Raw genomic sequence first — 27,823 nt, forward strand, 5'->3', positions numbered from 1 at the left:
ATATTCACTTCCTAAGGAAAACTTGGAAAATCTGCCCTCTTCATAGAGACATATTTCAGTTTCTACAGATTTAATTTTGTGAAACTCACTAATGGGCTTGTCTGCTAGGGTACCAGTCTGAAATAACTAGTAAATTTCTTCATCCTATTGTGCAGGTGTTCCATGTAGGAAATTTTGCAATCCCGTGAATAAGGAGCTCTCAGTAATCAGTGACTTGGCACTGGGATTGCCTTCCATCTTATAACGGCCATTTTCATTTGGGGTGGCCCTAGGGAAATGACTTTGGCCCTAACCCTACAATTTGACATCATAAAGTACGTTCTGTTTCTCCCTCTGCTGAGATGTCTGGAAGACAAACTTCATAGAGAATTAAATAGGGCATACACAACTCAGAAGATAAAGTTTAGCTGTTATCTGTAGCATCTCCTATACGAGACCCCTTTTCCTAGGAAACTTTGAGGCAGCATTTGTCTCCAAATGACTGGATCAGGTCATGCGGTCTTGATCACCTGAGCATATTTCTACCTGAAAGTACAATTCAGAGTGAAACTGTGACTGTAAAATTAGTTCCTGCTGACTCAGCAGTTCTGTTCCCAGGGTGTATTCAGCATCATAACTGGCTGCTGTAGTGATGGATGAAAAGAGTGGGGGATTTATTTACTCCTTTTAGTACTACAGAGACATAGCATCTGGGGGGAAGCTGTGGTCTTGTTCCTTTCTGTTCATTATCAGAATTTTAATTAAGCTATAGGATCAAATGCAACCTTGTGGAAGACAATTAACTACACGTGTATCCTCTTGAAAACAATGGAGATGCACTTGGGTAAATGAAGGCAGAATGTAGCCAATGGCATGTGGACAAGGAGAGCTTGACTTGGTTTTCACATCTCAGACTGAGCTTGCATGCCTTGTCATTAGGACATTTTACTTATAAACAAATCTAATCTGTAACTGAGGCAAAAATAGGGAATCTTATGTTTTCATTGTTTAACAAAGTCACTTTTCAATGCTAGGATGGACAAAACTTGTTGCAGCTGGCCCTAGTGTAGAACTCCTGGCCGAGTTGGAAATGCCTAGTATAAGGGAGGAGCAGGATTATGCTTGCTTAAGTGTTATACAGTTCTGAAGGCTACAGGCCATGCCACGATACAGAACACTTAAGAATCGTAAGTGCTCCATCCTCTTACCTGTAGCAAGGCATGAAGTTGCCACTTGTACCCACATGTCCAGGGGGATGGCTGGGGCAATTCCCTTTATCTGAAAAGGGCACTCTGTTATAACAATACTTAGCTCGTGATAAAGAAAGCAGGTTTTATTTAAACAGCTAGTAAAACATGTTGATTTGAAGTTTTGAAGTGTCTGTCGATTTTATTAAAGATGTTAATGAACACTCTGACCCTCCCCCTGAAAAAAAATGCTCAGTCTCACACAATGAAATCTTTTGACTTCAATTCACTGAAAACTTTGAAACATTTCTTTGTCAGGTTGACCCAAAACATTTCCCCCCCTGATTTTTATGTAGTTGCTAGCAAACCAACAAAATCAGTTATTTGCACAGTTCTACTATAGACAGCCCCTCTCTGAGAGCTGCAATTATAATTTGAGTTTCTGGCTTCTTTGTCCTCTTCTTCAATATACTGAACTCATTCCTTCCTCTCATATTTTCCTTGCCACTCAGCACAAAGAAGGGTCAAAAACAATTAAACTAACTCTTATGGTTTGGCGTATGAACAGAAAAGCTAAAGCAGGTAATTGTTTTTACTATACTGCTCTGACCTCAGAATTGAGCCTCAGATACAGAAGAATGCAACATCCACAAGGACACATGACCGAGCCTCATAGAAGGAAAGACAGATCTTTATTAGGAAGGCTACATAATCACTTCAGAAATGGTTCCAGTTATAATATATCATCATTTACAATATATAACATTTTCTAGAGACAGATTCCTATTAGAAAGTCTGCAATAGCTCACCCACACACAGGGCACTATGCTTCTATACAGAGGCAAAGTACTGATTTGTGGCTGACCTGCACTTAATTCATTGCCTATGCTACAGGGAAATGTATTTTCATTTAAAGTACTATCAGTTTCAAACCTCTGGGCTTTTTTTCTCCCTTGCTACACCTGGATCTGACACTGAGCTGTGTCCAGAATCCTAAAGTACAACTCTTCCTTATGCTTTAGGACCTCCCTTCCCCACTTTCTTATCCCACTCACTCTTCTCCTAGAGGGATGCTCACCATTCATCTCTATTTCTCAGACCAGTTTTCCATAAATTGTCCAGCAGGTGACAATCGTCATTTTCTCTGCACCATCGCCACCCGAAACTCAAGGTCACTATAACTTACTCCATTATCATCTCAACATAGCAAAGACCAAAACCCACACTCGTTATACAGGCAATACACCCACAAAGTTTGACAGGAATTTTGCTTAAATGGGGGGGCCTGAAGGTTTTGGCCTGTGATTGTTTGAAGAAGGCCAGAGCTGTCTGAGGAATGTTAAGCTCTAGCATTTTTGAGCTGCTCTCAGGTTTGAAGGGGTAGAATAAAGAATGGAGACAATACACACTGTGCTGTTAAACCCTCTGCAGATGAATCCCCCTGCATGAGCATGTGCACTTCCATTTCCTCAAAACAATCTGCTGAATAAAATAAAATTAGCATCACATAGGCAAGCATGTCTGGCAACACGGGGGGGTCTGGGGGGGCCTGAACTACAGCTGTATCTGGTGCACTTGACAATGAGGCTGTTAAAGTTCCTTTTGTCCTCCCAGAAGGGAGTTGGAAATATATCTGACAAGTGTGAAACGAGATGAGATAACTGGGCTTGTCAAATGTAACTTGGTCATGACCGTCAAACAACAGTTAACAAAATCAGCAACAGCTCAGGGGTTGAATTAGAAGACAGAGGCTTTGTTTTTACTGTTCTTGTCAGACATGTCCAGCTAAATTTCACCTCATACTGCAGAAGCACTTTGTCTGCCAAGGTTAAAAAAAAAAAAAAAAAGGTTTTGGCTTGCTTATAGTGGCGTAGTTTTATGTTCTGTAAGTATGGATGCCCCCCATGCAACAATTAGTTTGTGGACTTATTAAATGCCTTTTCTAGTAATGAGTGTGAGAATCTTCAATATATCAACTGCACTCAGGGCTTAACTTTGAAGGGATGCAGGCAAGAACATAGTTGCCATGGTTGTCCTTATTAACGTATTGATGCTTTCGTGTAGAGCGTTAGCATCTCAACCCTCAGCTGCTTGTATAGTAAGTGTGGGAATTTTCTGAGTAGTTCCCAGCACCCTGGGGCATTTTTAATATTTTTATTTTGTCTATCAGAGTGGATCTTGAGTTCAAGTCCAGTACAGTCCATAAAAATAGGCAGAATTCCCCACTCAGTTCCACCAATGCATTTAACCCTACCAGTTAATAGCCTTGCCCTCCCAGTTCTGGGAATTGCCTGGGCAGAGACTCCAGGAATTCAGCATTATTAGAAATAAAAATTACACTGATCCAAAGTTCAGGGCTTGTTATATTCAGTCCTGAATGCCTGACAAAAAAAAGTCATGCTAGACTTAAGGACCACTGAGGATATTAATATTTGATATCACAAATTCTCAGAGCCAGAAAGGTATTAACATTTAACTTAAAAAGGAGAACTACACAAAAATGAGCATGCTTGTTAGATGGAAATCAAAAGGATTTGTCACAAGGGTCAAATGCCTGCAAGCAGAATGAGGACTATTTAAAAACACCATAATAAATATATACCACAAATCAGAAAAAATAATAAGAGGACAAAAAGAATGCCACCATCGCTAAACAGCAGAGCAGTGGAGGCCGTTAGCGGCAAAAAGGCATCCTTTCAAATTTGAAAGTCTAATCCTAGTGAAGATAACAGGAAGGTGCCACAAACTCTGACAGGTTACATGTTCAACTATAAGGCAGGCCACAAAAGAATTTGAGAAGCAACTTGCTAAAGACACAAAAACTAACAGTAAGAATTTTTTGATGTACATCAGAAGCAGGAACCCTCCCAACCAGACAACAGAACCACTAGAATACCAAGATGCAAAAGGAGCATTCAGGGAAGACAAGGCCATTGCAGAAAAGCTAAATGAATTCTTTGCATCGATTTTCACTGCAGAGGATGTGGGGGCGATACTGACTTCAGAGCTATTCTTTTTTGACCACAAAATCTGAAGTACTATCCCACATTGATGTGTCAATAGAAGATTAAACAGTAATAAGTCACCAGGACCAGATGGTATTCACCAAAGAATTCTGAAGGAACTCAAATATGAAATTGCAAAACTATTAACTGTAGTATGTAACCTATCACTGAAACTCTGCACCAGCTGACTGAAAGGTAGTTAATTTAACACTGATATTTAAAAAGGGCACCCAAGGAGATCTTGACCAGTGAGCCTAATGTCACTACCAGGCAAACTGGTAGAAACTATAGTAAAGAAAAGAATGATCAGACACAAATAAACACAATTTGTTATGGAAGAGACAGACTTTTGTAAGGCAAGTCATGCCTCCATCAATCTATTAGAATTCTGAGGGCATCAACAAGCATGTGAATATGGGTGATCCAGTGGATATAGTGTACTTGGATGTTCAGAAAGCCCAAGGTCCCTCACCAGAGGCTCTTAAGGAAACTAAACAGTAATCATGGGATAAGAGGGAAGGTCCTCTCATGGATCAGTAACTGGTTAAAGGATCAGAAAAAAAAAGGTCGGAATAAATAGTCAGTTTTCACAACGGAGAGAGGTAAACAGCAGGGTCCCCGAAGGATCTGGGATCTGTGCTGTTCGACATATTCATTAATGATCTGGAAAAGGGAGTGAACAGTGAAGTGGCAAAGTTTGCAGATGATACAAAATTATTCAATATAGTTAAATCCAAAGCTGACTGCAAAGAATTACAACAAAATGGCAGATGAAATTCATCACTGATAAGAAGAAAATAATGCACATTGAAAAAATTGGGTTTCTTTTTCTTGAGTGGTAACAGCTAATTTATAATCCATCATTATGTATGTGTAGTTGGGCTTATATTTTCCAATCTTCCCTCATAGGTCATGTTTTCTAGACCTTTAGTTATTTTGTTGCTCTTCTCTGGATTTTCTCAATTTGTCCACATCTTTCCTGAAATGTGGCACCCAGGACTGGACACAATACTCCAGTTGAGGCCTAATCAGCGCAGAGTAGAGCGGAAGAATTATTTCTCATGTCTTGCTTACAACATTCCTGCTAATACATCCCAGAATGAAGTTTGCTTTTTTTGCAACAGTGTTATACTGTTGACTCAGATTTAGCTTGTGATCCACCATGACCCCCAGATCCCTTTCTGCAGTACTCCTTCTTAGCTCTTAGGCAGTCATTTCCCATTTTGTATGTGTGCAACTGATTGTTCCTTCTTAAATGGAGTACTTTGTATTTGTCCTTATTGAATTTCATCCTATTTACTTCAGACCATTTCTCCAGATCATTTTGAATTTTAATCCTATCCTCCAAAGCACTTGCAACCCCTCCCAGCATGGTATCGTCCGCAAGCTTTATAAATGTACTCTCTATGCCATTATCTAAATCATTGATGAAGATATTGAACAGAACTGGACCCAGAACCGATCCCTGCGGGAGCCAACTTGTTATGCCCTTCCAGCTTGACTGAACCACTGATAACTACTCTCTGGGAATGGTTTTCTAACCAGTTATGCACCTACCTTATAGTAGCTCCATCTAGGTTGTATTTCCCTAGCTTATTTATGAGAAGGTCATGCGAGACTGTATCAAAAGCCTTACTAAAGTCAAGACATACCACATCTACTGCTTCCCCATCCACAAGGCTTGTTACCCTGTCAAAGAAAGCTATTGAGTTGGCTTGACATGATTTGTTCTTGACAAATCCATGCTGTTACTTATCACCTTATTATCTATTAGGTCTTCGCCAATTGATTACTTAATTATTTGCTCCATTAACTTCCTGGGTACTGAAGTTAAGCTGACTGGTCTGTATCCCCCACCACCGTAGCCATGAACAAATGAAGTCCTGGGTTCTCCTTTTACACAGATCTCAAGGACGTGATGGGGCGCTTCAAATATGGCACCCCTGAATAATACATGGGTGCTGAATTATGAACAACAGTGAGCTCAAAACTCAGAGTCTTGCCCTTCTTCCTGACCCACGACAGCCAACCCCCTAGCAAAGAGTAAACAAAAAACCCCTCTAATATTCAAGTAAAAGTTTCAGTCAGCCCTAACCAATCCTTACTGTGTGATCAAAGCTCCTGCTTCCTCTATGGCTCTTTGTTACAAGCCTTTGCTCAGTAACAGCCTTGACACATTCTAACACTCCCCGGCCGACACAGTCTAGTGTCCATCTCAATTTAAGTGCATTAAGGGTCCAATCTTGAAAGGTCCTGAGCCCCTTAAACTCCCATTTAAGCCAAAGGAAGTTTAGGCTGCTCAACACATAGCAGGAGGCATACAGGTGCTAAGTCCTCCCTGCCCCTCTCTCCTCTTTATTACATACCCCTGGCTTGGGTCTTCAGGCCTCAGAGGGAACAGAAATACATGCCTCAGTCATCATAACGGAAGAGAATAAAAGGCAGGATTTCTGTGCTGCCGTCATTTTTTCGACATAAGTATAGGGGGCATATGCTTTGTACAGGATACAAACGTATCACATTAGCTTGCAGCTGATTAAGTGAAACGGCTAGATAGTAAACATCCCTTGAAAACAGAGGCAGAGGCATTTTCACCTGAGGCGTGCTACCCTAAAAACCACAGTCATAAAGCAGAGCGTAGAGGCAAATACTATGTATTAAAAATGCTATCTATGGACCTCCCCTTTCTGTATCCAACTTAAAAACTGTATATGAAGATGGAGCTTGTAGCCAAACTCTGCTCTTTGCAGCTAGAAGGGAAACTCTGAATGTTGGCTTTTACTGTTTTACATTAGCTACATAACATAACAGTGCTCCTCCAAGTGATGGAAACAAAGTAAAGACACAGCCTGTATATAGCTCAAAGCCTCAGACAGTCACCGTTGTTCGTAACAGAACACTCCTGGCTGGGGTCATAGCAGTGATTCATTGGTCTACTATAGGAAAAGTGTCTGCTGACACTTATACATAAATGTTCAGCACAGAGCAAAGGAGGAATTAAATGTGCTTCTTACACCAAATGACAAGAGTTAGTTGTCTGTTTAATTCCCCCATCACTGTACTGGAATTTTACTTCATCTGCTGTTAGGATAAATTTTAGGAAGCTTTTGATTTTGAAAAACAAAAGGTGGATCAACACTTTCTTGGTGTGTCAAATCAGCACGTCCTTTCATTTTACACTCATTCAATTATCTGTCTTTCGAGCTATAGGTGAAGGAAACTCCATTTTTGACAGAACCATTCATGATGTTCTTAGGATTCTCTCTTCCGACCTTTTCTCTGCTGAAGATAGTGTCCTGGTCGCTGTCGAACTCGGACTCTGAAACCATCAGACTGGAATTGTGTTCTGTACTTCTGTGTTTTATACCTGAAAATATCAAACCAAAAGATTCTCTGGAAAGTTTTACTTTTAAATTTAGTAACCTCTCCCCTGTGTAGTGTTGTGCAAAGTCAGAGATGCTGGGCTGCACTGCCTCGAAGAGTAACTATTCAGACCACCATCCATATTAAAGATTATACAAACAAACACTAAATATTGGGGGCCAGATACTCCATTGACTGCAATGGAGATTGACATATTGATACTATCTGAGCAGCCGGCGCCTTGTGCCTTGTTCTGCCTCTATTTTACTACAGATGTTCACAATTCATTTAAAGCATCTCATCATGCAGCACAGTCCTTTCTAACAGTTTGAACCAATCAATTAAATCTATCCACACACACAGCTCTAAGACTGACCACGAAAATTCTGTGCTCCTGGATGAATGTATTACTTTTTAGGATGTCTATTGTTCAGGAGGTTTTCCTCCACTGCAAGTTTCCCCCCATTAGACTGAGGGAAATTAAAATTAAAAGCCTTTCATTGTGAATGGAAGCTGTTAACGAGGGGCATGCTCCAAAGCCCACTGAAGTTAAATGGGACATATTTGGGCCATGCAACATTGCTATGTATTTGCCAGAAAAGCAGGGTTTTTGTTTGTTTTGTTTTTTTAACATGTTACAAAGTTAAAAGTTGATTTCATGTTTTCTTTTAAAATGAAGAAAATATGTATGGAAGAGAACGTTGTAACTAACTGCTATAAAATTAAGAACATAACATAAGAACAGCCATACTGGGTCTAGCCCAGTATCCTGTCTTCTGACAGTGGCCAATGCCAGGTGCCCCAGAGGGAATGAACAGAACAGGTAATCATCAAGTGATCCACCCCCGGTCGCCCATTCCCAGCTTCTGGTGAACAGAGGCTAGGGACACCATCCCTGCCCATCCTGGCTAATAGCCATTGATGGACCTATCCTCCATGAATTTATCTAGTTCTTTTTTGATCCCTGTTATGGTCTTGGTCTTCACAACATCCTCTGGCAAGGAGTTCCACAGGTTGACTGTGCGTTGTGTGAAGAAATACTTCCTTTTATTGGTTTTAAACCTGCTGCCTATTAATTTCATTGGTGACCCCTAGTTCTTGTGTTATGAGAAGTAGTAAATAACTTAAACAAAAATTAAGACAAACATAGCAGTGGATCATTAAACTCCTAAGAAAGGTCCCAATTAAAAAATAAATCTTACCATATTTGGGCCTTAGCTCCATCCTCTCTTGGTCATCTATGTTATCTAGGATAGTGTATTTGGTTTTCTTTCTTATCTTTGTCCTCTTTCTGCTAAAAGGAAAGTTACTACCAGTAAATCAAGTTCTCATGCACAGTAAATAAATTCACACACATACACTGAACAGGGACAGCCAAAGATGCCAATTTTGCTCACACCATCTCTACGCAGATGTAACTCCACCTATTCCAAGAGTCACTCCTGATTGATGCTGATGTAAATGGGAGCAGAATCTGCACCACTAAGTGCAAGTCTTTCTTTCATATGCAGATGGTGGGCAAAAGTGGGCCTGCTTAACTAGGAAACAGACTTCTACACTACCTAGAGATGGGCCTGAGGCACACAGTTTGGTTCCAGGACAAAATTTCCCCAAAGCTTAGGGGTGTGTCCAGACCCAGCATTTTGGTTTAGCCCTTACAGAGAGCAGATTTCAGATCTGGGTTTCCACCTATGAATTTATGTAATGGATTTATCCTAGGAGTTACTTGCTCATTTACAAAGCAACAAAGAGTCCTGTGGCACCTTATAGACTAACAGATGTATTGGAGCATAAGCTTTCGTGGGTGAATACGCACTTCGTCAGACGCATGTGCTTGTATGCTGTATCCCTTTCCCCACACCTTTCTGCTGTCTGTCTTTTTTATACGATAAGCCCTTCAGGGCAGCGACTGACCTCCCCTGTTTGATAAGCACGTAGCGGGCACTATTGCAATTTAAATAAATAAATAGTAATAAAAATAACTTGGACTCTGCACTCTCCAGACAGGCTGACTTAATCTGAGATGTCAATAAAGGTATCTAAAAAACAGTCCAGTCCCTGGAAGCCATGCCATCATTTACTTATAAACCCCATGGGGCCAAGGATATCTCCTACCTCTGACCCCCCCTCCACAGTCCCTGCCCCTTCTCTCCACGTCGATCTCTGGACCAGTCAGATGCCCTCTGCAGTCTGAGGCAAGTGAGGACAGAGTCAGAGAGGCAGATGAGCCCCAGTTCCATGCAGGAATTCCACCAGTCCCTGCCACATGCCAGTCTCAGAGGTCCAACACCGGCCACCCCAGTGTCAGAGAAAGCAGCCCAAGGGGGACAGCTTTTCAAGCAATATCCTGTATGTCTCATTATCCTCAAAATGTCATTGTGGGGAAGACTAAACACCCAGACAATTCATTTTTTGTTTCATCAAAACAAACTCTCTCTCTACTGGGCAGTTTGATAAGCAACAAAACATTCACACCAATGACTTGCACCAGCAAGGACCAAGTGGACAAACACGTTACTTGGGAGAGAATTACTGATTGTCTTGCTGACACGTGATTTATGCTTAAAAGTTAGGTCGACATAGCTATGTCGGTGAGGGGCGAAAAAAAACACCCTGGACCACCACAGCTATGCTAATCTATCCCCCAGTGCAGATGCAAGTATGTCGACAGAAGAATGCTTCTTTGTCCACAGCTACTGTCATTCATAGCTACTGCAGTTCCTACACGAATGGAAAAAAATCCATTCCATCAGAGTAGGCTGCTTTACACTAAGGGGATATGCTGGAGTAGTGATGCGGATATAGCTAAATCAGTGTAGCCTCTCTAGTGTAGCCACACCTGAGATTGATAATGAGATCAGAAAAAGCATATTAACAAGGCAGACAAAAAAAAGAGCTGGAAGCAGGGAGAAGCTCCTGGGATAGACAGCGTTAGCATACTTTGTACAGACTAGTTTCCTTGGACCTAAGCCAGACCCAACCTGCCGAGCTATGGCCATTCTCCATGAAGTACCCTCAGCATTATAGTTTCCTTCCTCCAGATATGGCTTTATCTAGGTGTGAGAGACTGGGAAGATTCTAGAGGGAGGATTTTAAAGATCTTAAATATGTTTTCAGCCGCTGGACTAGGATATACGTTAATTATTAGGTGGAGAGGTGGTGGGTGGTTCCAGCAGTAGCCTCTTTTTATAACTGTATTTTTAAAGTGTGTCCAGAAGCACCTCAGGCAAAGGACAGGTCCTGCTTCTCAGTGGGGTAAGTATATAAACCCAAAGACAGAAAAATATCTACAGAGGACAGTAGAGTGTTTGAGATGAGCAGAGTGGTTTAATGCTGAGGTGCAGTGACGTCACGTTTAAACACACTGCACTGAAAACGATACAAAACACATACCTCTTGCAGTAGCAGATGCAGAGCCACGCTAAGCTCACCATGAGCACAACCAAAATGAAAGTGGATACTGTCACGTAGAGTATGCTCCATTCTAGAAAATAAAACAAGAGAGTGATGTGCAAAGGTATCATGAATGTAACTGTCTCAATAAACTGATCCCATGAGGTGGAGTGCGGCTTCATTTTTCATTAAGACTGACTGGAACTTGAGAGTTGTTCTCTTAAAAGGGAATCTGTAAAAATGACATCACCAGGGTCCCTATTTACCATTGCTGAGACTTAGACTTCCGGATCAAATAGTCACAGGTTGTAAGTAAGATATATTTTTTCTCCTGCCAGCCCAGCAAATTCAGCCTGAGATCTCAAAGTCAAACTGGGTTCTTTCCAGCTTGGGCATTTCACTCAAGTGAGATGTGTACCTTTATGCACCTTCTGTACAGTACAGCTCTGATAGGGCACGTGATTGATGATAGTGTGCTGTTAGAAAAAGAATTCCTTCATATGAAGAAACTGAAAAAAATATCATAGGATCAGGGAGATCCCTCCTGCACCCCAACGTCCTGCCCAAACCCGGAGCCTCCTCCTGAACCCAACTCCCTCCCAGAGCCTGCACCCCTCACCTCCTCCTGCACCCCAACCCCCTGCCCCAGGCTCAGCCCAGAGCCCTCTCCAACACTGTGAATCCCTTGGCCCCAGCTCAGAGCCCGCGCCAACCCTCTGCCCTAGCTTGGTGAAAGTGAGTGAGGGGGGGATGGAGTGGGCAGGGCCTCAGAGAAGGGGCAGGGCAGAGGGCGGGGCAAGGGTGTTTGGGTTTGTGTGATTAGACAGTTGGCAACCCTATCTACAAAACACATGGGTCCAGATTCTGATACCCTTGCTCATGGGGAGTAGTATCTTATTCCTCGAGTGATGCTATAGAAATTAATCAATCAATCAGACTACTTGAGTAATGTATTTCTCAACATAAGAGTAGGAGACTCTGTCCCATGCAAAGAATAGAATTGTATTTTGGCTAAACTAATGCTATTAGAAATTTTTAATTAAATTAAGGCTATTAAAACTAAGTATAGAAGAGGATATTTCAAATAGGATGTCAAAGGGGTATGCCTAACAAAGGAGTGATAGTCCTGTCAAACAATAAAACGTAAACCAGTGACAACTAAACTCTATTTTCCAGAGGTAACTGTAATACATGGGAGATAAAGAAAATTAAGAAAATGGTGAAAGTGGTCAAATAAAAAAGCCAAGTTTTTAAAACTCACGAGACTGTTTAGTATAAAACACAAGCATTTTGTAGCTACTGCTACAAATATCTAGGCCACCGTATTAAAACATGATGCACAAAACACATCCGCCAGAATGCTGTGGAGTGTTATCTCTATGTTGTTCCTCTTAACCTGAGCAGAAATCAGAAACTCCCAAGCAACTGCAGGTGTAGTACCAGGATTATCTACAGAAACATCCATCTGGTCCAAAATAATTTCAAAGTATCCCAAAAGTAACATTTAGCTATTTTTATACTTTTCTCCTAAAACCATTAGGCAAAATTTGAAAAAAAAAATTTAAATGACACCGTCTAGTATTATTTAGAAGATTCTCAATCACTTTAAACTCTCATGCAGATATCTTCCACAGTGTAATATTGAGGGGCTGGACAGCCAGAGAGCTCCCCAATTTTCTTTCATTATTCATTTCCAAATTTTCTCCATTTCCACAAGTAATACAACTCCAACTGTGAGGTGCATTCTTCCTTCCTTCCGTCCATGTAACTGCTAATGCCAGTAATGGGGTCACAGCACACACACGGAGGTGCCAGGTTGCTGAGTTCCCTCCACTTTGACTGCAGTTCGTGGTAGTGAGATGTTCTGCACCTTACAAAATGGAACTCTGACAAACTGTTTTGGGGAAAAATAAATCTTAGTAAACAGCCAAGGGGGAAAAGAATTGGAGAAAGGAGACCGAATTTTCTGCAATATACATTAGCAACAGTTTTACCAAGTAACAAAGGTTTACACTAACATTATCTCTGTCTTTTTTTTTCTAAGCTTTGCCTGTTACATAAAAATAAATTTCCCCTTTAAAAAAGCGGTTACATCAAGGTCAATCCTATAAGGTGCTGAGCACTCTGGTCCCATCTGGCAATTATGCACATACTTTCAGTTAAGCACATGAGAAGTCCTACTGATGTCAATGAGATTGTTCGTGTGCTTCAAGTTAAGCAGGTCCCTAAGTGTTTTGATGGATCAGGCTAGAGCAGTGGTTCTCAAGCAGGGATACCTGTATCCCTGGGGGTACACAGAGATCTTCCAGGGAGTACATCAACTCATCTGAATATTTGCCTAGTTTTACAACAGACTACATAAAAAGCACTAGTGAAGCCAGTACAATCTAAAATTTCATACAGTGACTTGTTTATACTGCTCTATATACGATACACTGAAATGTAAGTACACTATTTATATTCCAATTGATTTATGTTATAATTATATGGTAACAACGAGAAAGTGAGCAATTTTTCAGTAATAGTGTGCTGTGACACTTCTATATTTTTGTGTCTGATTTTGTAAGCAAGTAGTTTTTAAGTGAGGTGAAACTTGGGGTTGGGGGTACACAAGACAAATCAAACTCCTAAAAGGGGTACAGTAGTCCGGAAAGGTTGAGAGCCACTGGGCTAGAGTGCTTGGCAACGTGCAGGATGAAGCCCATACGGACTTGCTTCTCTCATGTCATATGACGGCATTTCCTTGTTTGGTTGGTTGGTACAGTTGTGTGTATTGTTCATTGTTTTTCAGCATGCATAATATTCATAGATACATTTACAGAACTGCTACACACAGGAAAGGGAAATCATTCTTGGAACATACCACACAATGTCATCCAAACTCACCACAATTACTCTCTCCATCATTCAGGTAACGCTGGATCAAGTTCTCCATCCACAGCTGATAGCAAATACAACGCTTTGTGATGGGGTCACAGTGACCATGTCCAGAGCATTTTAAAAGGCAGACTAAGAACAGAACAAAAGTGAAGATAATTACAATGTAAAAGGGCAACTTGTAAAGCACACACTGTTGAGGCACTAACGTGGGGGCGGGAGGGTGCATTCTCTTGCCCACAACTCCAGTGCAGAGACTGACAAATGAAAAGGTCACTTAGAAATCCAACTGTGAAAATTTCACTGATGTGTTTCCATGAATCATTGGTAGACAAATATACCCCAAACCATTGCTTTAACTGTCACTAATAAACTGAACCACTGCTGATTCCTAATCTTCCAGTCATTTGTTGGGGGTCTGAGTTAGGCAGATTTACTTTAAAAGGCCCAGCAGCCTGGTGGGCGGGATCAGAAAGATGAAAATATATTATCCAACTGAATAGCCAGCCAGGGAGCCAATGTTAATTTACTGACACTAGACCTGGAGATCGACCTGAGTCAGGGAGTTCAGTTTTATTTGTTTCTGTATTATTTATTGGTATTTCTATGGTGTATAGTCTCCAGAATTCCTGAGTACTTGAGAAATATTAGTGTTCCCAGACACCACCATAATGATCATCATACAAATACCTGAAATAAATGTAGCATCAGAACTTCTTAGGGCACAGCAGTCATATAGTTAATTTTTAATTGTTGTAAAAGCACCAAGATGTAGTGTGATGTGTGTATTTTATCAAAATATAAAAACAGTCAAAATAAATTGCTTTCCAAAAAAATACATAAAACTTGCAGCAGCTTTTTTTTTGCCTGAAAACCTGCTATGTAACTAAAAATGAAGTGCATACAAATTTGAAAATTATACCTCATTTTCTTCTATTTCAAAGTGGGGGAAAAAAACACTTAATTTTTACAGTGTAACAGCTGTAGTTTTTTCCTCACGGAGTAAATTCAAAAATAAGCCATATTAATCAAAGAGCTACAGCTTATATCTCTCCCCTTGCATTCTGATCCTCAACAAAAAACTCTCCTTTGGCTATAAATTATAACAAATTCAGATCTGTAATGCCCCAGTGTCGAGAAGTGTTATAATTCCCAGCAGCACTGCGACTTTATGGCAGATTAAAACTTGAAAGTTGGCTTGAAAGCCCAACCATCATTGTGAAAAGATCTCTCATTATGAAGAAACACGAGGGGCCTGTCTACACCAGAATATTTACCACATTAGGGGACTGGGTTATAATACAATGATGGCCTGACCATTTCACCTGGGGAGGTAGGAACGAATCATATTATAACTCTGTTGGAGAATAGAGTAACAACCTCAAAGGAACCAGGGATAACACACAAATTCTATATTACGGTTACAGCACGGTTTGTCCCATCCACAGAGTAAGAACAATGTTCTATCCAGGGGTGAAAGTAGAAAGAGGGACTTACTGGTACGAGGCTGGGTTGGGGCCGGCTCTGGCCCCCAGAAGGGGCGGGGCCTCTGGCGGAAGGGGTGGGAATGGGGGGGGTCAGAGCCAGCCCCGGCCCGCCCTGTACCGGTAAGTGCCCTCCCCCTCCAGCCGCTGCTGGGAGCCCCAGGCCCTTTAAATTGCCACCTGGGGAAGCCGGGCCGCTCCAGTACAGCGCACCGGCTCTTGCCGGTACGCCATACCGGGGCGTACCGGCTTACTTTCACCTCTGGTTATATCACAGCTGGGATAGTATAGTGTTATAACATGGTTTCCCAACATAGTACATTTCCTAGTATACAGTAAATGAGCCTTAGTTTACAAAATGATTGACAGCCGTCATACTCTTTGCCACTTGTATCTTTAAAAGGAAAGCAAGTAACTGGCAAAAGTCTGTCCTAGATAAACAGATATTTCAAGCATTATCAGCCTCATCATTGAGAAAACCAAATGCAAAACAGTGCAGAAAGGAAGCTCCTGCATACTGTACCAGGTTGCTGTGCTAATTCATAGTCTGATGGCTGTAAAACTCAAGAAATAGGAAGCAGCAGGCAGAACGTACCAGCTGTGTCAACCCGCAGAACTTTAAAAAGCAGGAAGTCAGCCTTCTCCTTTAGCAGCTGCACGTGCAGCATCCGTGCGACATCTGAAGCCTTTATTACTTTGAAAGGATGCCCATTCTGCACATAGAATACAACTGCTGTGCTGCAGAGAGAACGCACAAACAAAATTAAGATTTATGTTGTCCAAGGAACTAATATTTTTCAATTTGATTGGAAGAGCCCATACTCTGGAAATTAGAAGTTTAAAATCATTGTCTTTGGTGTATAGATATTATTTAATCTGCCACCGGGTTAACCAAATTCATCACAGGGACATGGCTCTTGCACTACCATGCAGTTCAGGAGCAATAACAGTTCTCTAGCTTCATGGGAGAAAGCTGAGGAGAGGGGGACACACTCTTCCTTCCCTCGTCCTCCCATTTGTTAAACTTCCAGGCCCACTTCAAAGCCCCCTCCCCCACCCTACCCCGCTTTCCCACAAGCATCTAAGTGAGGGGTCGGCAACCTTTCAGAAGTGCTGTGCCGAGTCTTCATTTATTCACTCTGATTTAAGGTTTCGCGTGCCAGTAATACACTAACATTTTTAGAAGGTCTCTTTCTATAAGTCTATAATATATAACTAAACTATTGTTGTATGTAAAGTAAATAAGGTTTTTAAAATGTTTAAGAAGCTTCATTTAAAATTAAATTAAAATGCAGAGCCCCCCGGACCAGTGGCCAAGACCCAAGCAGTGCGAGTGCCAATGAAAATCAGCTCGCGTGCCGCCTTTGGCACGTGTGCTATAGGTTGCCTACCCCTGATCTAAGTTCTGATCCAACACCCATTGCAGTCAATGAGAAGACTGGATCAGGGTATTGGGGGATTGGCAATCAAGAGAGCCCATCTAAAATCATTATGTCATGTTATGCTGCATTTGGGTGGGATGCTTTTGGGTTTTTGGGGTGGGGGGGGGGGAGTCTTTTACTTGGAAATTAGTCATTGGGGTTTGAAATACTGTAGTGATGGTATTAGATTTTCTAATAGTGTATTTTTAAATTTGGGGAGGTGCATAGAGGTGAATAGATTCCAAAAAGGATTTTAAAAATTTTTTTAAAAAAAAAGATCGATTAGTTAATTTAGGAAGACAGTTTAAAGACTAGTCATCTCAATAGATTCCATCAACTGCATTGTCAGGTCTCAGTAGATGTGCAAGCTACACTGAAATCTGTGGTAGGTTCAGCTGTGTACAACCATTTCCAGTCTTTTTGCTCTGAATCTGCCACTCAAATGCATCCATGGTATATATGTAGAGCCGTACCAAATTCACAGCCATGAAAAACGGGTCATGGACTGTGAAATCTGGTCTTCCGCCAGGAAATCTGGTCTTTTGTATGTTTTACCCTATACTATACAAATTTCACGGGGGAGACCAGCGTTTCTCAAATTAGGGGTGCTAACCCAAAAGAGAGTTGCCAGGGGGAATCGCAAGGTTATTTTTGGGGGGGCACAGTATTGCCATCCTTATTTCTGTGCTGCCTTCAGAGCTGGGCGGGCAGAGCGCGGCGGTTGTTGGCTGGGTGCTGAGCTTTGAAGGCGGCGCCCTGCCAGCAGCAGTGCAGAAGTAAAGGTGGCAATACCATCCCAACACCCCTACTTCTGTGCTGCTGCCTTCAGAGCTGGGCAGCCAGAGAGCGGCGGCTGCTGACTGAGGATCCAGCTCTGCAGGCAGCAGCGCAGAAATAAGGGTACAATACCATACCGTGCCATCCTTCCTTCTGCGCTGCTGCTGAAGACAGTGCCGCCGCCAGCAGCAGCACAGAAGTAAGGGTAGCAGTACCACGACCCCCCCCACACACAATAACCTTGCGACCCCCCCACAACTCTTTTGTGGGTCAGGACCCCTACAATTACAACACTGAAATTTCAGATTTCAATAGCTGAAATCATTAAATTTACGATTTCTAAAAACCCATGAGAGTGAATTTGGTAGGGCCCTATATACCGGGGTGGGCAAACTAGAGCCTGCTGGGGAGCGGGGTCTCGGGCTTGCCCTGCTCCGGCGCTCCAGCTTGGGCACTGGGTTGGGTGCTGCACCACACGGCTCCCGGAAGCTGCGGCATGGCCTCGCTCTGGCTCCTACACGATCCAATGGCCCCCTCCGGCGCTCCAATAGAAGTTGCAGGGGCGGTGCCTGCAAATGGGGCAGCGTATAGAGCTGCCTGGCTGTGCCTCCGTGTAGGAGCCGGAGAAGGGACATGCCACTGCTTCCAGGAGCTGCTTGAGGTAAGCACCGCTCAGAGACTGCACCCCTGAGCCTCTCCCCACGCCCCAATCCCCTGCTCCAGCCCTGATCCCCCTCCCGCTCTCCAAACCCTTCGATCCCAGCCCAGAGCACCCTCCTGCACCCCAAACTCCTCATCCATAGCCCCACCCCAGAGCCTGCACCCCCTCCTGCACCCCAACCCCAATTGTGAGGATTCATGGCCAACCATGCAATTTCTATTCCCAGATGTGGCCCTCAGGCCAAACAGTTTGCCCACCCCGATATATACACACTTCTCCAGGCTACTCAGAAGCCAGGTAGACTGCTGAGCATGCTCAGTGAGCTTCTGCTCTCCCAGGGGGCAAGGTCCCCCAATACTGATTGTGAAAAACCATCTAAAGCACCTGGGGCATCAAAAATTTTAGAGGGGAAACAAAAAGTAGCTTTGATCATACAGACCTCGGCCAGACAAGTACATTTGTTTAATGAAACATTTGCTTATTGTGACAGTCTGTCTGTCTCACTCCATCTAGCCTTTGGAAGGACAAAAGACAGTAAATGAAACAGACATCAAGATAAATAAATGCCGTCTCTTTGAAATAAAGGGAAAGATGTGAAAGAAGGGTCTGCAGGGAGGTTTTTTAAAATGAGGTTCTCCAGTTCCAGATTCCTACCTCAGGGATTTTACCACCTGTAGAAGAACTTCTATTGCTAAAACATATGCTCCAGGGAAATCTCTCTCAACTTCTCTTTACTCTTCCATGCAGCTTGCCAAAAAGCTACTAGTGATGAGCTTTGGCAGAGTCAAGAAGAATCACAAGCTCATTTACTAGTTTTGAAAAGTAAATATTGTCTTTTAAAATCTAACTTCTGCCATCCTGCAGCCCCACAAAAGACTGTCAGTGAAAAAGCCATCTTGAAAGGAAAATCTGCTTATAGTATTTTGCTGGTATAACTTATATCAGTTCTTCAAGCAAAATAAATTATACTGGCAAACGCACTTTTATGCCATCATAACTGCACCTATAGTAAAGCTTTTGCTAGTATAGAAATGTTGTCATCTATATATATATATATATATATAAATAAAATCAATCTCATCACACACCCCTGACATTGCTAAATTAGCAAAAGTTTCTAGTGTAGATCTGACCTCAGTGTAGCTTATTTATAAAATGTATACAAGTCCTAGTTCCTTGAAGAGAGCTGGTACACAATGGCACATAGGCATCTCCCTTTTGCAAAAAGCTCACATAAGGCTCAATAGCCCTGTCCCAAAAAGCAACTACCTTGGGCTGCACCTCTCTCTGGTGCCTCTTTTCCTCCCTCAGCCTCATCACTTTTCACCTGGGAAACCCTAGTCCAATACTCCCCCTTGGACTGCAAGATTTGGAAAAGATGGTGAGACAATTTTTGCAGCTTCTCTGCAACGCAAAAGAAACTCAGAAAGGTCTAACAGCCCAGACAAAGAAGAGTGCTTTAAGCCGTACAATATCCCTTAATGACTCTCTGGGTGCAGTTACTGTAGTTTCCCTAGGTACTTATACACAAGTGACCCCTAACATGCAACCCATTAGCATCTATCACAATATTTTAACTTTTATTTTATGATGTCACAGGGGAGCTGTCACCTCCCTAATCGCACACATCCTGATATCTGCATACCTTAAATCTGAATAGGCTTGTATCTTCTGAACTTTGATGTCGGAGTCCAAGACATTCAGCAGCACTGCTAGCTGTCTCACCAGGGTGTCCTTTTGTTGCTCAGTCAGCTGGCCAACTGCAACTTGCAAAATCAACTCCACCAGACCATTTTTTTTAGGGTCTGAGAAAACAAAAACACAGTTTTTTTTCCAGAGACGGGTAAATATTTCAGTATTGAATGAACGGCGTGATTAGTAACCCAGATTCCCCTACCCTTGATCTTTATGGGGGAAAAGGTAATTTGGAAGGGTACTTAGTTAATTTTGAAACATACCAAAATATCTAAGTTTCTATCTCATTACCCTCTAACCCAGTTAGTTACAATCCAGCACTGTTTCTACAGACAGGAATAAGAATCAATTAACCTTTTCAGCTAATGCCGAGTCCTGCAGGGGTTGCTCATGTATAAAGAGGCCAGACCCAGTTAGTTAAGTCAGTGGTTCTCAACCAGGGATACGCAGAGGTCTTCAGGGGGTACATCAACTCATCTAGATATTTGCCTAGTTTTACAACAGGCTACATAAAAAGCACTAGTGAAGTCAGCACAAACTAAAATTTCATGCTGACAATGATCTGTTTATACTGCTTATATATTATACACTGAAATGTAAGGACAATATTTATATTCCAATTGATTTATTTTATAATTATATGGTAAAAATGAGAAAGTGAGTAATTTTTCAGTAATAGTGCGCTGTGACACTTTTGTATTTTTATGTCTGATTTTGTAAGCAAGTAGTTTTTAAGTGAGGTGAAACTTGGGGGTATGCAAGACAAATCAGCCTCCTGAAAGTGGTACAGTAGTCTGGAAAGGTGGAGAGCCGCTGAGTTAGGTCACAGTGCTTGAGTTCAGTCCTTAAAACCCTGAGAGTGAACTCACACTCATTTATATGTGATCCATGTAAAACAAGCCTGATATCACCTTCTCCTAAAAGCCTCCCTAAATGCTGTCTCATCAGTCTTTAAGGTCCAGAGTCAGGAAAAGCACTTAAGCATGTGCTTAAATCCATCATTACTGGGACAGCATGTGTTTAAGTGAGTCTAAATGAGGAATATAAACTTGGGACAGAAAAGTTTGACACATTTTTGAGGCAAATTTAACTCGATAATTGTAGGTTTTGTTAAATATAATAAGAACATAAGAATGGCTATATTGGGTCAGACCAAAGGTCCGTCTAATCCAGTATCCTGTCTTCTGACAGTGGCCAATGCCAGGTGCCCCAGAGGGAATGAACAAAACAGGTAATATTTTGCCCTTCTATGGGGCTTTACAAACATCGCAAGCCTCACAGCAACCCGGTGACATAGTAAGTATTATCCTGATTGTACAGATCAAGAAAACATAGCAGAGAGGCTAAGTGACTTGGCCACAATCACACAGGCAATCGGTGGCAGAACCAGGATTAGAATTAAGGTCTCCCAAATACCCGCCTCATGCCTTCATCACAAAACTATCCATCCCCAAATAAGTTGTATAAAAAATTTAAACCAAGAGAACATTTATACAACTTATTTGGGGATGGATAGTTTTGTGGATGGATATATATAAAGAATTCCAACTGAAATGAAGTCTTATTTAAGCAAACGAGGATTCCGTGGAAGCATTTTTGCACCCAAACATGGCAACTGGATGTGAGAACCAGGAAGTGTAACTGAGTGACTAAAAGTAAGTGACTAAAAGTAAAAGTGATTAGTCCTTTTGCACTGTCCAAACTGACTGAAATGCAAAACTGAAACAAATAATGGAAAATAAGTAATGTAGATACATCTTTCAGTTTTAATAAAGAAAAGGTGTCTTAATATAATCAAGAAAGCAACTTTTTTTTTAAAACTATGGGGCCTGATTCTCCATGGACTGAAAAGGGTGTGAGCATTTATACCTGTGCAAAGTGGACGTACAATAGTATCACCAATGCACGTAAAGGGAGAATTCAGATGACAGTATTTTACACCCACTTTAAACAGGTGTAAATAGCAATGCAAGGTGGTGGTGAATCAGACCCATGATTTTTAACCTGACAGGATCTTGCCAGCAGCAAAGAAAAGAATGTGGAGGTATACACAGCTTATAGATGACCTTTTAATGATCATACCAGGCCGCACTTCAACAGTGGCAGCGTCAATAGCTGAATCTCCTTTAGCATCTGTGACTTTCAAGTGAAAAGTATAGAGTCCTTCCACAAGATTGGTTAGCTGCAGAACTGCCTCATGGTCTGAGCCATGTATCACATCCTGCAAAAAAAGAGATAGCAGCAGAGGGTTATACTCCTTGAGAGGACAGAAGTTTGCGAGCTGTACATCAATCTAGCTGCAGAATGTGAATTCATAGATTCCAGGGCCAGAATGGACCCTGTGATTATCCAGTCTGGCTCTTGTATAACACAGGCCATTGAGCTTCTCCAAAATAATTCCTAGAGCACATCTTTTAGAAAAACATACGATATTGATTTAACAATTGTCTGCAACGGAGAATCCACCACAAAGCTTGCCCTCGGACCTTCAAAACAAACAAAGGGACCACCCTGAAAGAATCCTTCCCAGGATTCACAATGGACCAGTGCAAGTATGGGAGGTGTTAATTAAGCTATGTCTACACTGCAACTGGAGGTGTAATCTGCAGTTTGTATAGACATACCCGTGCTAGTTTTAATCTAGTTAGCTCTCTAAAAATAGCAGTGAGGACACAGCACAGTGGGTTTCAGCATGGATTGTACAAGCCACACCGCTGGGCCCCCTCACTGCTATTTTTAGCAAGCTAATTAGATTAGAGATAGCACAGGTATGTCTGCACAAACTGCAAATTACACCTCCAGTTGCAGCACAGATATAGCCTTAATGCTGTGTACATGCCCATGCAGTGTGGACACCTTCGATAAAGCTAGTAAAAGGAGATTGTGTGTTCAAGGGAGACATACAGTACTTAGATGCACATTTGTTTGAAAATAGAAGATTCCGTCTACATTTTTGTTTTTCAATTTTATCCCAATATTCTTAATTCTACGTCCTTGGACTCTAAACAATTCCTCTCCTTCCTTGGTGTTTATGCCCTTTATATGCAGACTTATCATCACCCTCTGCTGTTGTTATGCTAAGCCTATTTAGTTCTTTTAATGTTCTCACATAAATCACTCCCTTCAGATCCATAATCATTTTGCTCCTCCTTCCCCCCACCTCAGTTCCTGCCAATTTGTCACCATTTTTCTGATACCGAAGAGCTCTGACCCACACTCAACATTCTGGGGGTAGTTCCACCAGCGTCCTATTGAGCTAGATCATCAGCTCTTGGGTCTAGGATAAAACCAGATTGGTTTCTTATACCATCTCACATTGCAAGTTCATATCCGATTTGCTGCTTTCCATCATTCCCCAGGCTTTATCAGCACTTTTGCTTTCCAATGATCTTCCTCCTTTTTGAATATCTGCGTTTCACATTATTTTCCCTCCGGCGCATTAGCTTGTATTTTTCCCAGATGAATCTCATTTTACTATCACATGGCCATATTTCTAAGCTCTTTATCTAGTGTCTTTAGCATCTCTGTCCTCACTGCTCTGGCCCTCCGAACAGAGTATACTCTGTAAATGTAATTAAAGTGCCATTTACCCCTTGTACCAGTTTATTAATATAGAGTTGTGAAATAAAACCAAATGTAACACCAAACCCTATGGCAACTGACTGGACACATCTGCCAGCATGGTTCATTGAAGTCAGAGGGCTTGCATGAATGCAAGAGAGGGCAGATTTTGTCCCCAATTAAATACTTTCAAAATACTTACGCCAGCGGCTGGGCTCTGGCCATCCCGAATCCACAGATACGATACAATCCCTTGGTCGTCAGTAGACCGTGAGCCATCCAATGTAATAGAGTTATTCGGAAGCACAAGAACGTGTTTGCCTCCTGCATGAGCCCGGGGAGGAATGTTGTTTTCTAACCACAAAGACAGTAAAGCAGGAGGATTTTCTCTCAAAAGGTGCAAGATATAAATGATACACAACTGCAGAGAAACACACACAGCCTCTCCATAGTACAATCCTCAGTTTCAGACAGTCAAAGACAAGAAAAATAAACCTGTTCAAAAGTGTCAGCAAGGGAGTAGGTGAAATTCAGCCCCAGTGAGAGAAGGCAGACGATTCTACTGATGTCAATGAAGCGGTTACGGCAGGGCTGAATTTGACCCCAGGATTACTACAGTCTGGAAAAACAGCTGCATTACTGACAGGATTACTATTGAAGGGTACTCCCACTTTGAAAATTGACCCTGTAAACATGGCACTGTGGGGTTCTATATTTATTGTGTCTCAATTTCCAGATTAGATTTTCTCAGTTTACAACGAAAAAGTTTTTTTTCCCCCCACAAGTACTAGCCTCAAACTCAACTTGGGATCTGAGAGTCAAGCTGGGTTCTTCTCTTCTTGATCATCACCGCTTGTACAACCTCCACAGCTCATATGAGGTCCTCGGGGGCACCTGTGCAGCCATGCTGTCTTCAAATTATGCCCTCAGCAATACCTGTGCAGCTCCTTTGCCTTCAGTGAGTTTGCACAGGTCACCGATTGGATGTGTAACTGGAATTTGGTAAACAGTTCTGTTGATAGCGACAAAGAGTCTTGTGGCACCTTATAGACTAACAGACGTATTGGAGCATAAGCTTTCGTGGGTGAATACCCACTTCGTCGGATGCATGTAGTGGAAATTTCCAGAGGCAGGTATAAATATGCAGGCAAGAATCAGTCTAGAGATAACGAGGTTAGTTCAATCAGGGAGGATGAGGCCCTCTTCTACCAGTTGAGGTGTGAACACCAAGGGAGGAGAAACTGCTTTTGTAGGGCCTCATCCTCCCTGATTGAACTAACCTTGTTATCTCTAGACTGATTCTTGCCTGCATATTTATACCTGCCTCTGGAAATTTCCACTACATGCATCTGACGAAGTGGGTATTCAGCCACGAAAGCTTATGCTCCAATAAGTCTGTTAGTCTATAAGGTGCCACAGGACTCTGTCACTTTTTGCAGATCCAGACTAACACGGCTACCCCTCTGATACTTGACAGTTCTGTTGATGATGCGCATGAAGAAGAGAGACCAGATCTTCCCCCAGCTATGCTGGCGCTGCAGTGCTAGCCAGAGCAAAAAGCCTTAAAAAACAAAAACAAAAAAACCCCACATTTTTGTTACTAAAGCCAGCTCTGTTGTGTAAGAAGGTGCCATATTTAAAGAGTGGAATGGCAGGTAAGGCTACAAAACAAATAACTTGGCAGAATACACACAAGCAAATTTTGCAATAAGGGCCTCAGCTGATTTGCATGCAATAGAACAGAGCGCATCTTTAACACAGGGATGCAAACCCATGGAGATCATCAGCCCCTAGATATTCAGACCAAGAGGGAACAATAGATGCTGGGACTGGCCACCCCCACCCTCTGCATCTCCCTATTAAAGACGAATGTAAACTGCAGGGTGAAGTGTAGATTGCATTTCTCTCCAGAGTTGTACTTGGGCCACTCCTGTTATATAGTGCAGGACAGCAGACAAACCGCATTGTAACTATAGCAGGGCTTTCTGCAAGGATGAGTGTGGGGCAAAACACTGTTTCTCTGTCTCTGTCCTATAGATGAACAAACATGTACTTACTGTGAGATTTTAGCTGGAACTTGAGCCTGTGTTTCTTGAGTATTACTTTAACCACACAGGCAGCGGCTGCTAACTCTGTGAGAGTGCAATATTATTACTCTATTCACAAAGGATACATGCTGAGGTTAACACATTCCCGTGGACATTTATTAAACAATTAATACATGTATTATTTGTGTATGTAATTAACACAAAGAAAGTCCTAAAAGTAATTATATTACAGTCACATAAACAATATCTCTTGATTAGATATTGGTTTTAGTCCAGTAGGTGCTCCGAGTTCCCTTGAAACCAAACCTGTAATCTAGTTCTGTACTAATTTTCTCCCATTTTCTAAATGATCAACATAAATCACATTGCTTTGCACATGAAGAGGTGATTTGGCTTACCTTCCTTCACTGTAACAGACTGTGTAGCTGTGCTGCTTAATCCCTGGTAATCTTTCACGGTCAGTCGGAAGTGATAGGTACCAACCTGTAGACCACTTACAGTTGCCACTGCTTTGTCAATGTTTCCTATTTGCACAGTGGTTGGCCCACTGAAACAAAACACCACAGGACAATAATCAGGACAAATTCTCCCCTTGGTGTCACTCCGTCATTCATTCTATTTGCATTTATGAAGCACTTATAACCACAGTGTTTAAGCACCTACTGTACTGGAATTACACCAGGCATGAATTTGGCTCACAGAATTTGAATTTTTATACCTGTTTTACAGATAAACTAAGGCATGCAGAGGTGCCCATGGTCACACATCAAGTCACGAGCAGGAAAAGAATCCAGGAATACTGATTCCCACTCTCCTGCTTTAATATTTCAACACCACTTATGGACACATTTGCTGTAATCATAGGAGTACCACACAGTCACTAAATATACTGAGTACCAGCAAATCAGATGCCTGCTGTGTCACAAGTGTGATAGCTGACTGAGTTTGTATCTGTTACTTTTTATTAAGTAACTGGTCACTTGCTACATACAAATGCAATTACAAAATTTTGTAAAATATTGTAAATCACTGTCCATAGATGTTAAAGTTATAATACTTAAACATAGAAACAGTCCAGTGCAGTCTGTTGATGAAAGCCTGGACTCAAACATATTGGGGATTTAAGCTATCATTCAGTCCCCTGTATTCACTGAGAAGTCTAGGAACATACAGTGGTAACTGTGTACATTACTGATGTGCAAGTCTCTTGTTCACTTTTTAATGGGAGACGGGTGAGTTCCTGCCATTCTTTTTACAAACTTTCGTTTGTACTAATCTGCCATGACTCATGACAGGACGCAGGCAGAAATCTCACAAGCTTTCAAGTTGAATCTGACATTCCTGTAGGCCACTACCAGACACGCTGCTAATCCCACTTAGCAGGATGGCGCGTAGATGCAACAGCATTACATGGCATCCAGGAAATCCAACGCCTTTTTGCTTTGAGGTGGGGAGGCAGAGGGACCCAGTATCAGAACACGATCCTTCCTTTCCTCCCACCATCCTCCTGGCTGTGTACAAACAGTGGTATTTTTCGTGTGAGTAAAGTTACTCAAATTTGTAAGTGTTTGTAGGATCAGGGCTGGTTTACAGTGAAAGAAACAGGCTGAAGGGTTTTCCAGTCAACATTGTGGGGCATTAGTTTGCTCTGTTTAAACCCTTTACATATTCTCACTTCCATAAAGTTTCGATCCCATCCTCCGCCAAGCAAAGCAGCATGAACCCCAAAGCTATTCTCAGTCTTGCATCTCCCTTATAATAGGGTTGGATACTCTTTCAGCCAAGCAATTGGACTAACCTCATTTTTACTAGATACCTGATATTTTCCCAGTGATAGAAAACAATGCCTTGGTCATCATGACTTTTGCTTCCGTCCAGTGTAGTGCTTTCTACTGGAAATGTTAATTCCTTGTCTGGACCAGCCACCGCTACTGGAGGACTGTTATTTTCTGTAAAAATATTTTTTAAAAATACAACATATTTCCTAATCAGTCACTTGTGGGGGTTATCAATCACTGGGGCCATTTTTAATGAATACAGAGATTTCGATTTTATATGATAAGCTGCGCACACTTGCTCAAAGAATATAGAGGCAAGGATCCCCAGGGTCTGGTTTATAAAAGAGTCTGCAAGTTCCTCCAGGGTGTTAGTAAGTAGTTCTGCAGAAACCCTACAGTGGGACAGATTCTGTCTGGCATTTAAGGGAGTGCTCAGAATGGGGCAGGGCATGTGGAGTTCTCCTCCCTCCTCCCCAGTGTCATTTTTACAGTCACTTTTCCTGGCACAATCACACTTAAAGAGCTTTTGCATCTTCTCATATACAACATTTAAAAATGCTTTGCCCCCATCAGCGTCAGGTATTTTTTCGTACT

At 41.9% G+C, this 27,823-nt stretch overlaps 1 protein-coding gene across 4 annotated transcripts in view; it reads right to left on the minus strand.

Moving 5' to 3' along the window:
- Positions 1-6,757: 6,757 nt before the first annotated feature.
- Positions 6,758-27,823, minus strand: part of KIAA0319 (KIAA0319 ortholog) — a 41,005-nt gene continuing 19,939 nt past the window's right edge. The window contains exons 10-19 of one of the 4 annotated variants that reach the window (XM_029913907.1): positions 27,268-27,400; positions 25,850-25,998; positions 23,606-23,757; positions 21,925-22,063; positions 19,793-19,952; positions 15,884-16,026; positions 13,814-13,936; positions 10,928-11,018; positions 8,737-8,825; positions 6,758-7,538 (exon numbers count right to left, since the gene is read on the minus strand). In XM_029913907.1, coding sequence (XP_029769767.1) covers positions 7,360-7,538; positions 8,737-8,825; positions 10,928-11,018; positions 13,814-13,936; positions 15,884-16,026; positions 19,793-19,952; positions 21,925-22,063; positions 23,606-23,757; positions 25,850-25,998; positions 27,268-27,400 — 1,358 coding nt within the window. In that variant the 3' untranslated portion in view covers positions 6,758-7,359. Of the gene's footprint in view, positions 7,539-8,736; positions 8,829-10,927; positions 11,019-13,813; positions 13,937-15,883; positions 16,027-19,792; positions 19,953-21,924; positions 22,064-23,605; positions 23,758-25,849; positions 25,999-27,249; positions 27,401-27,823 lie in introns of all 4 variants that reach the window. The other 3 variants (XM_029913905.1, XM_029913904.1, XM_029913902.1) reach the window with 3 other exon arrangements.

The sequence above is a fragment of the Terrapene carolina genome, unplaced genomic scaffold, assembly GCF_002925995.2.
Source record: "Terrapene carolina triunguis isolate 2854851 unplaced genomic scaffold, T_m_triunguis-2.0 Scaffold58, whole genome shotgun sequence".
NCBI lineage: Eukaryota > Metazoa > Chordata > Testudines > Emydidae > Terrapene > Terrapene triunguis.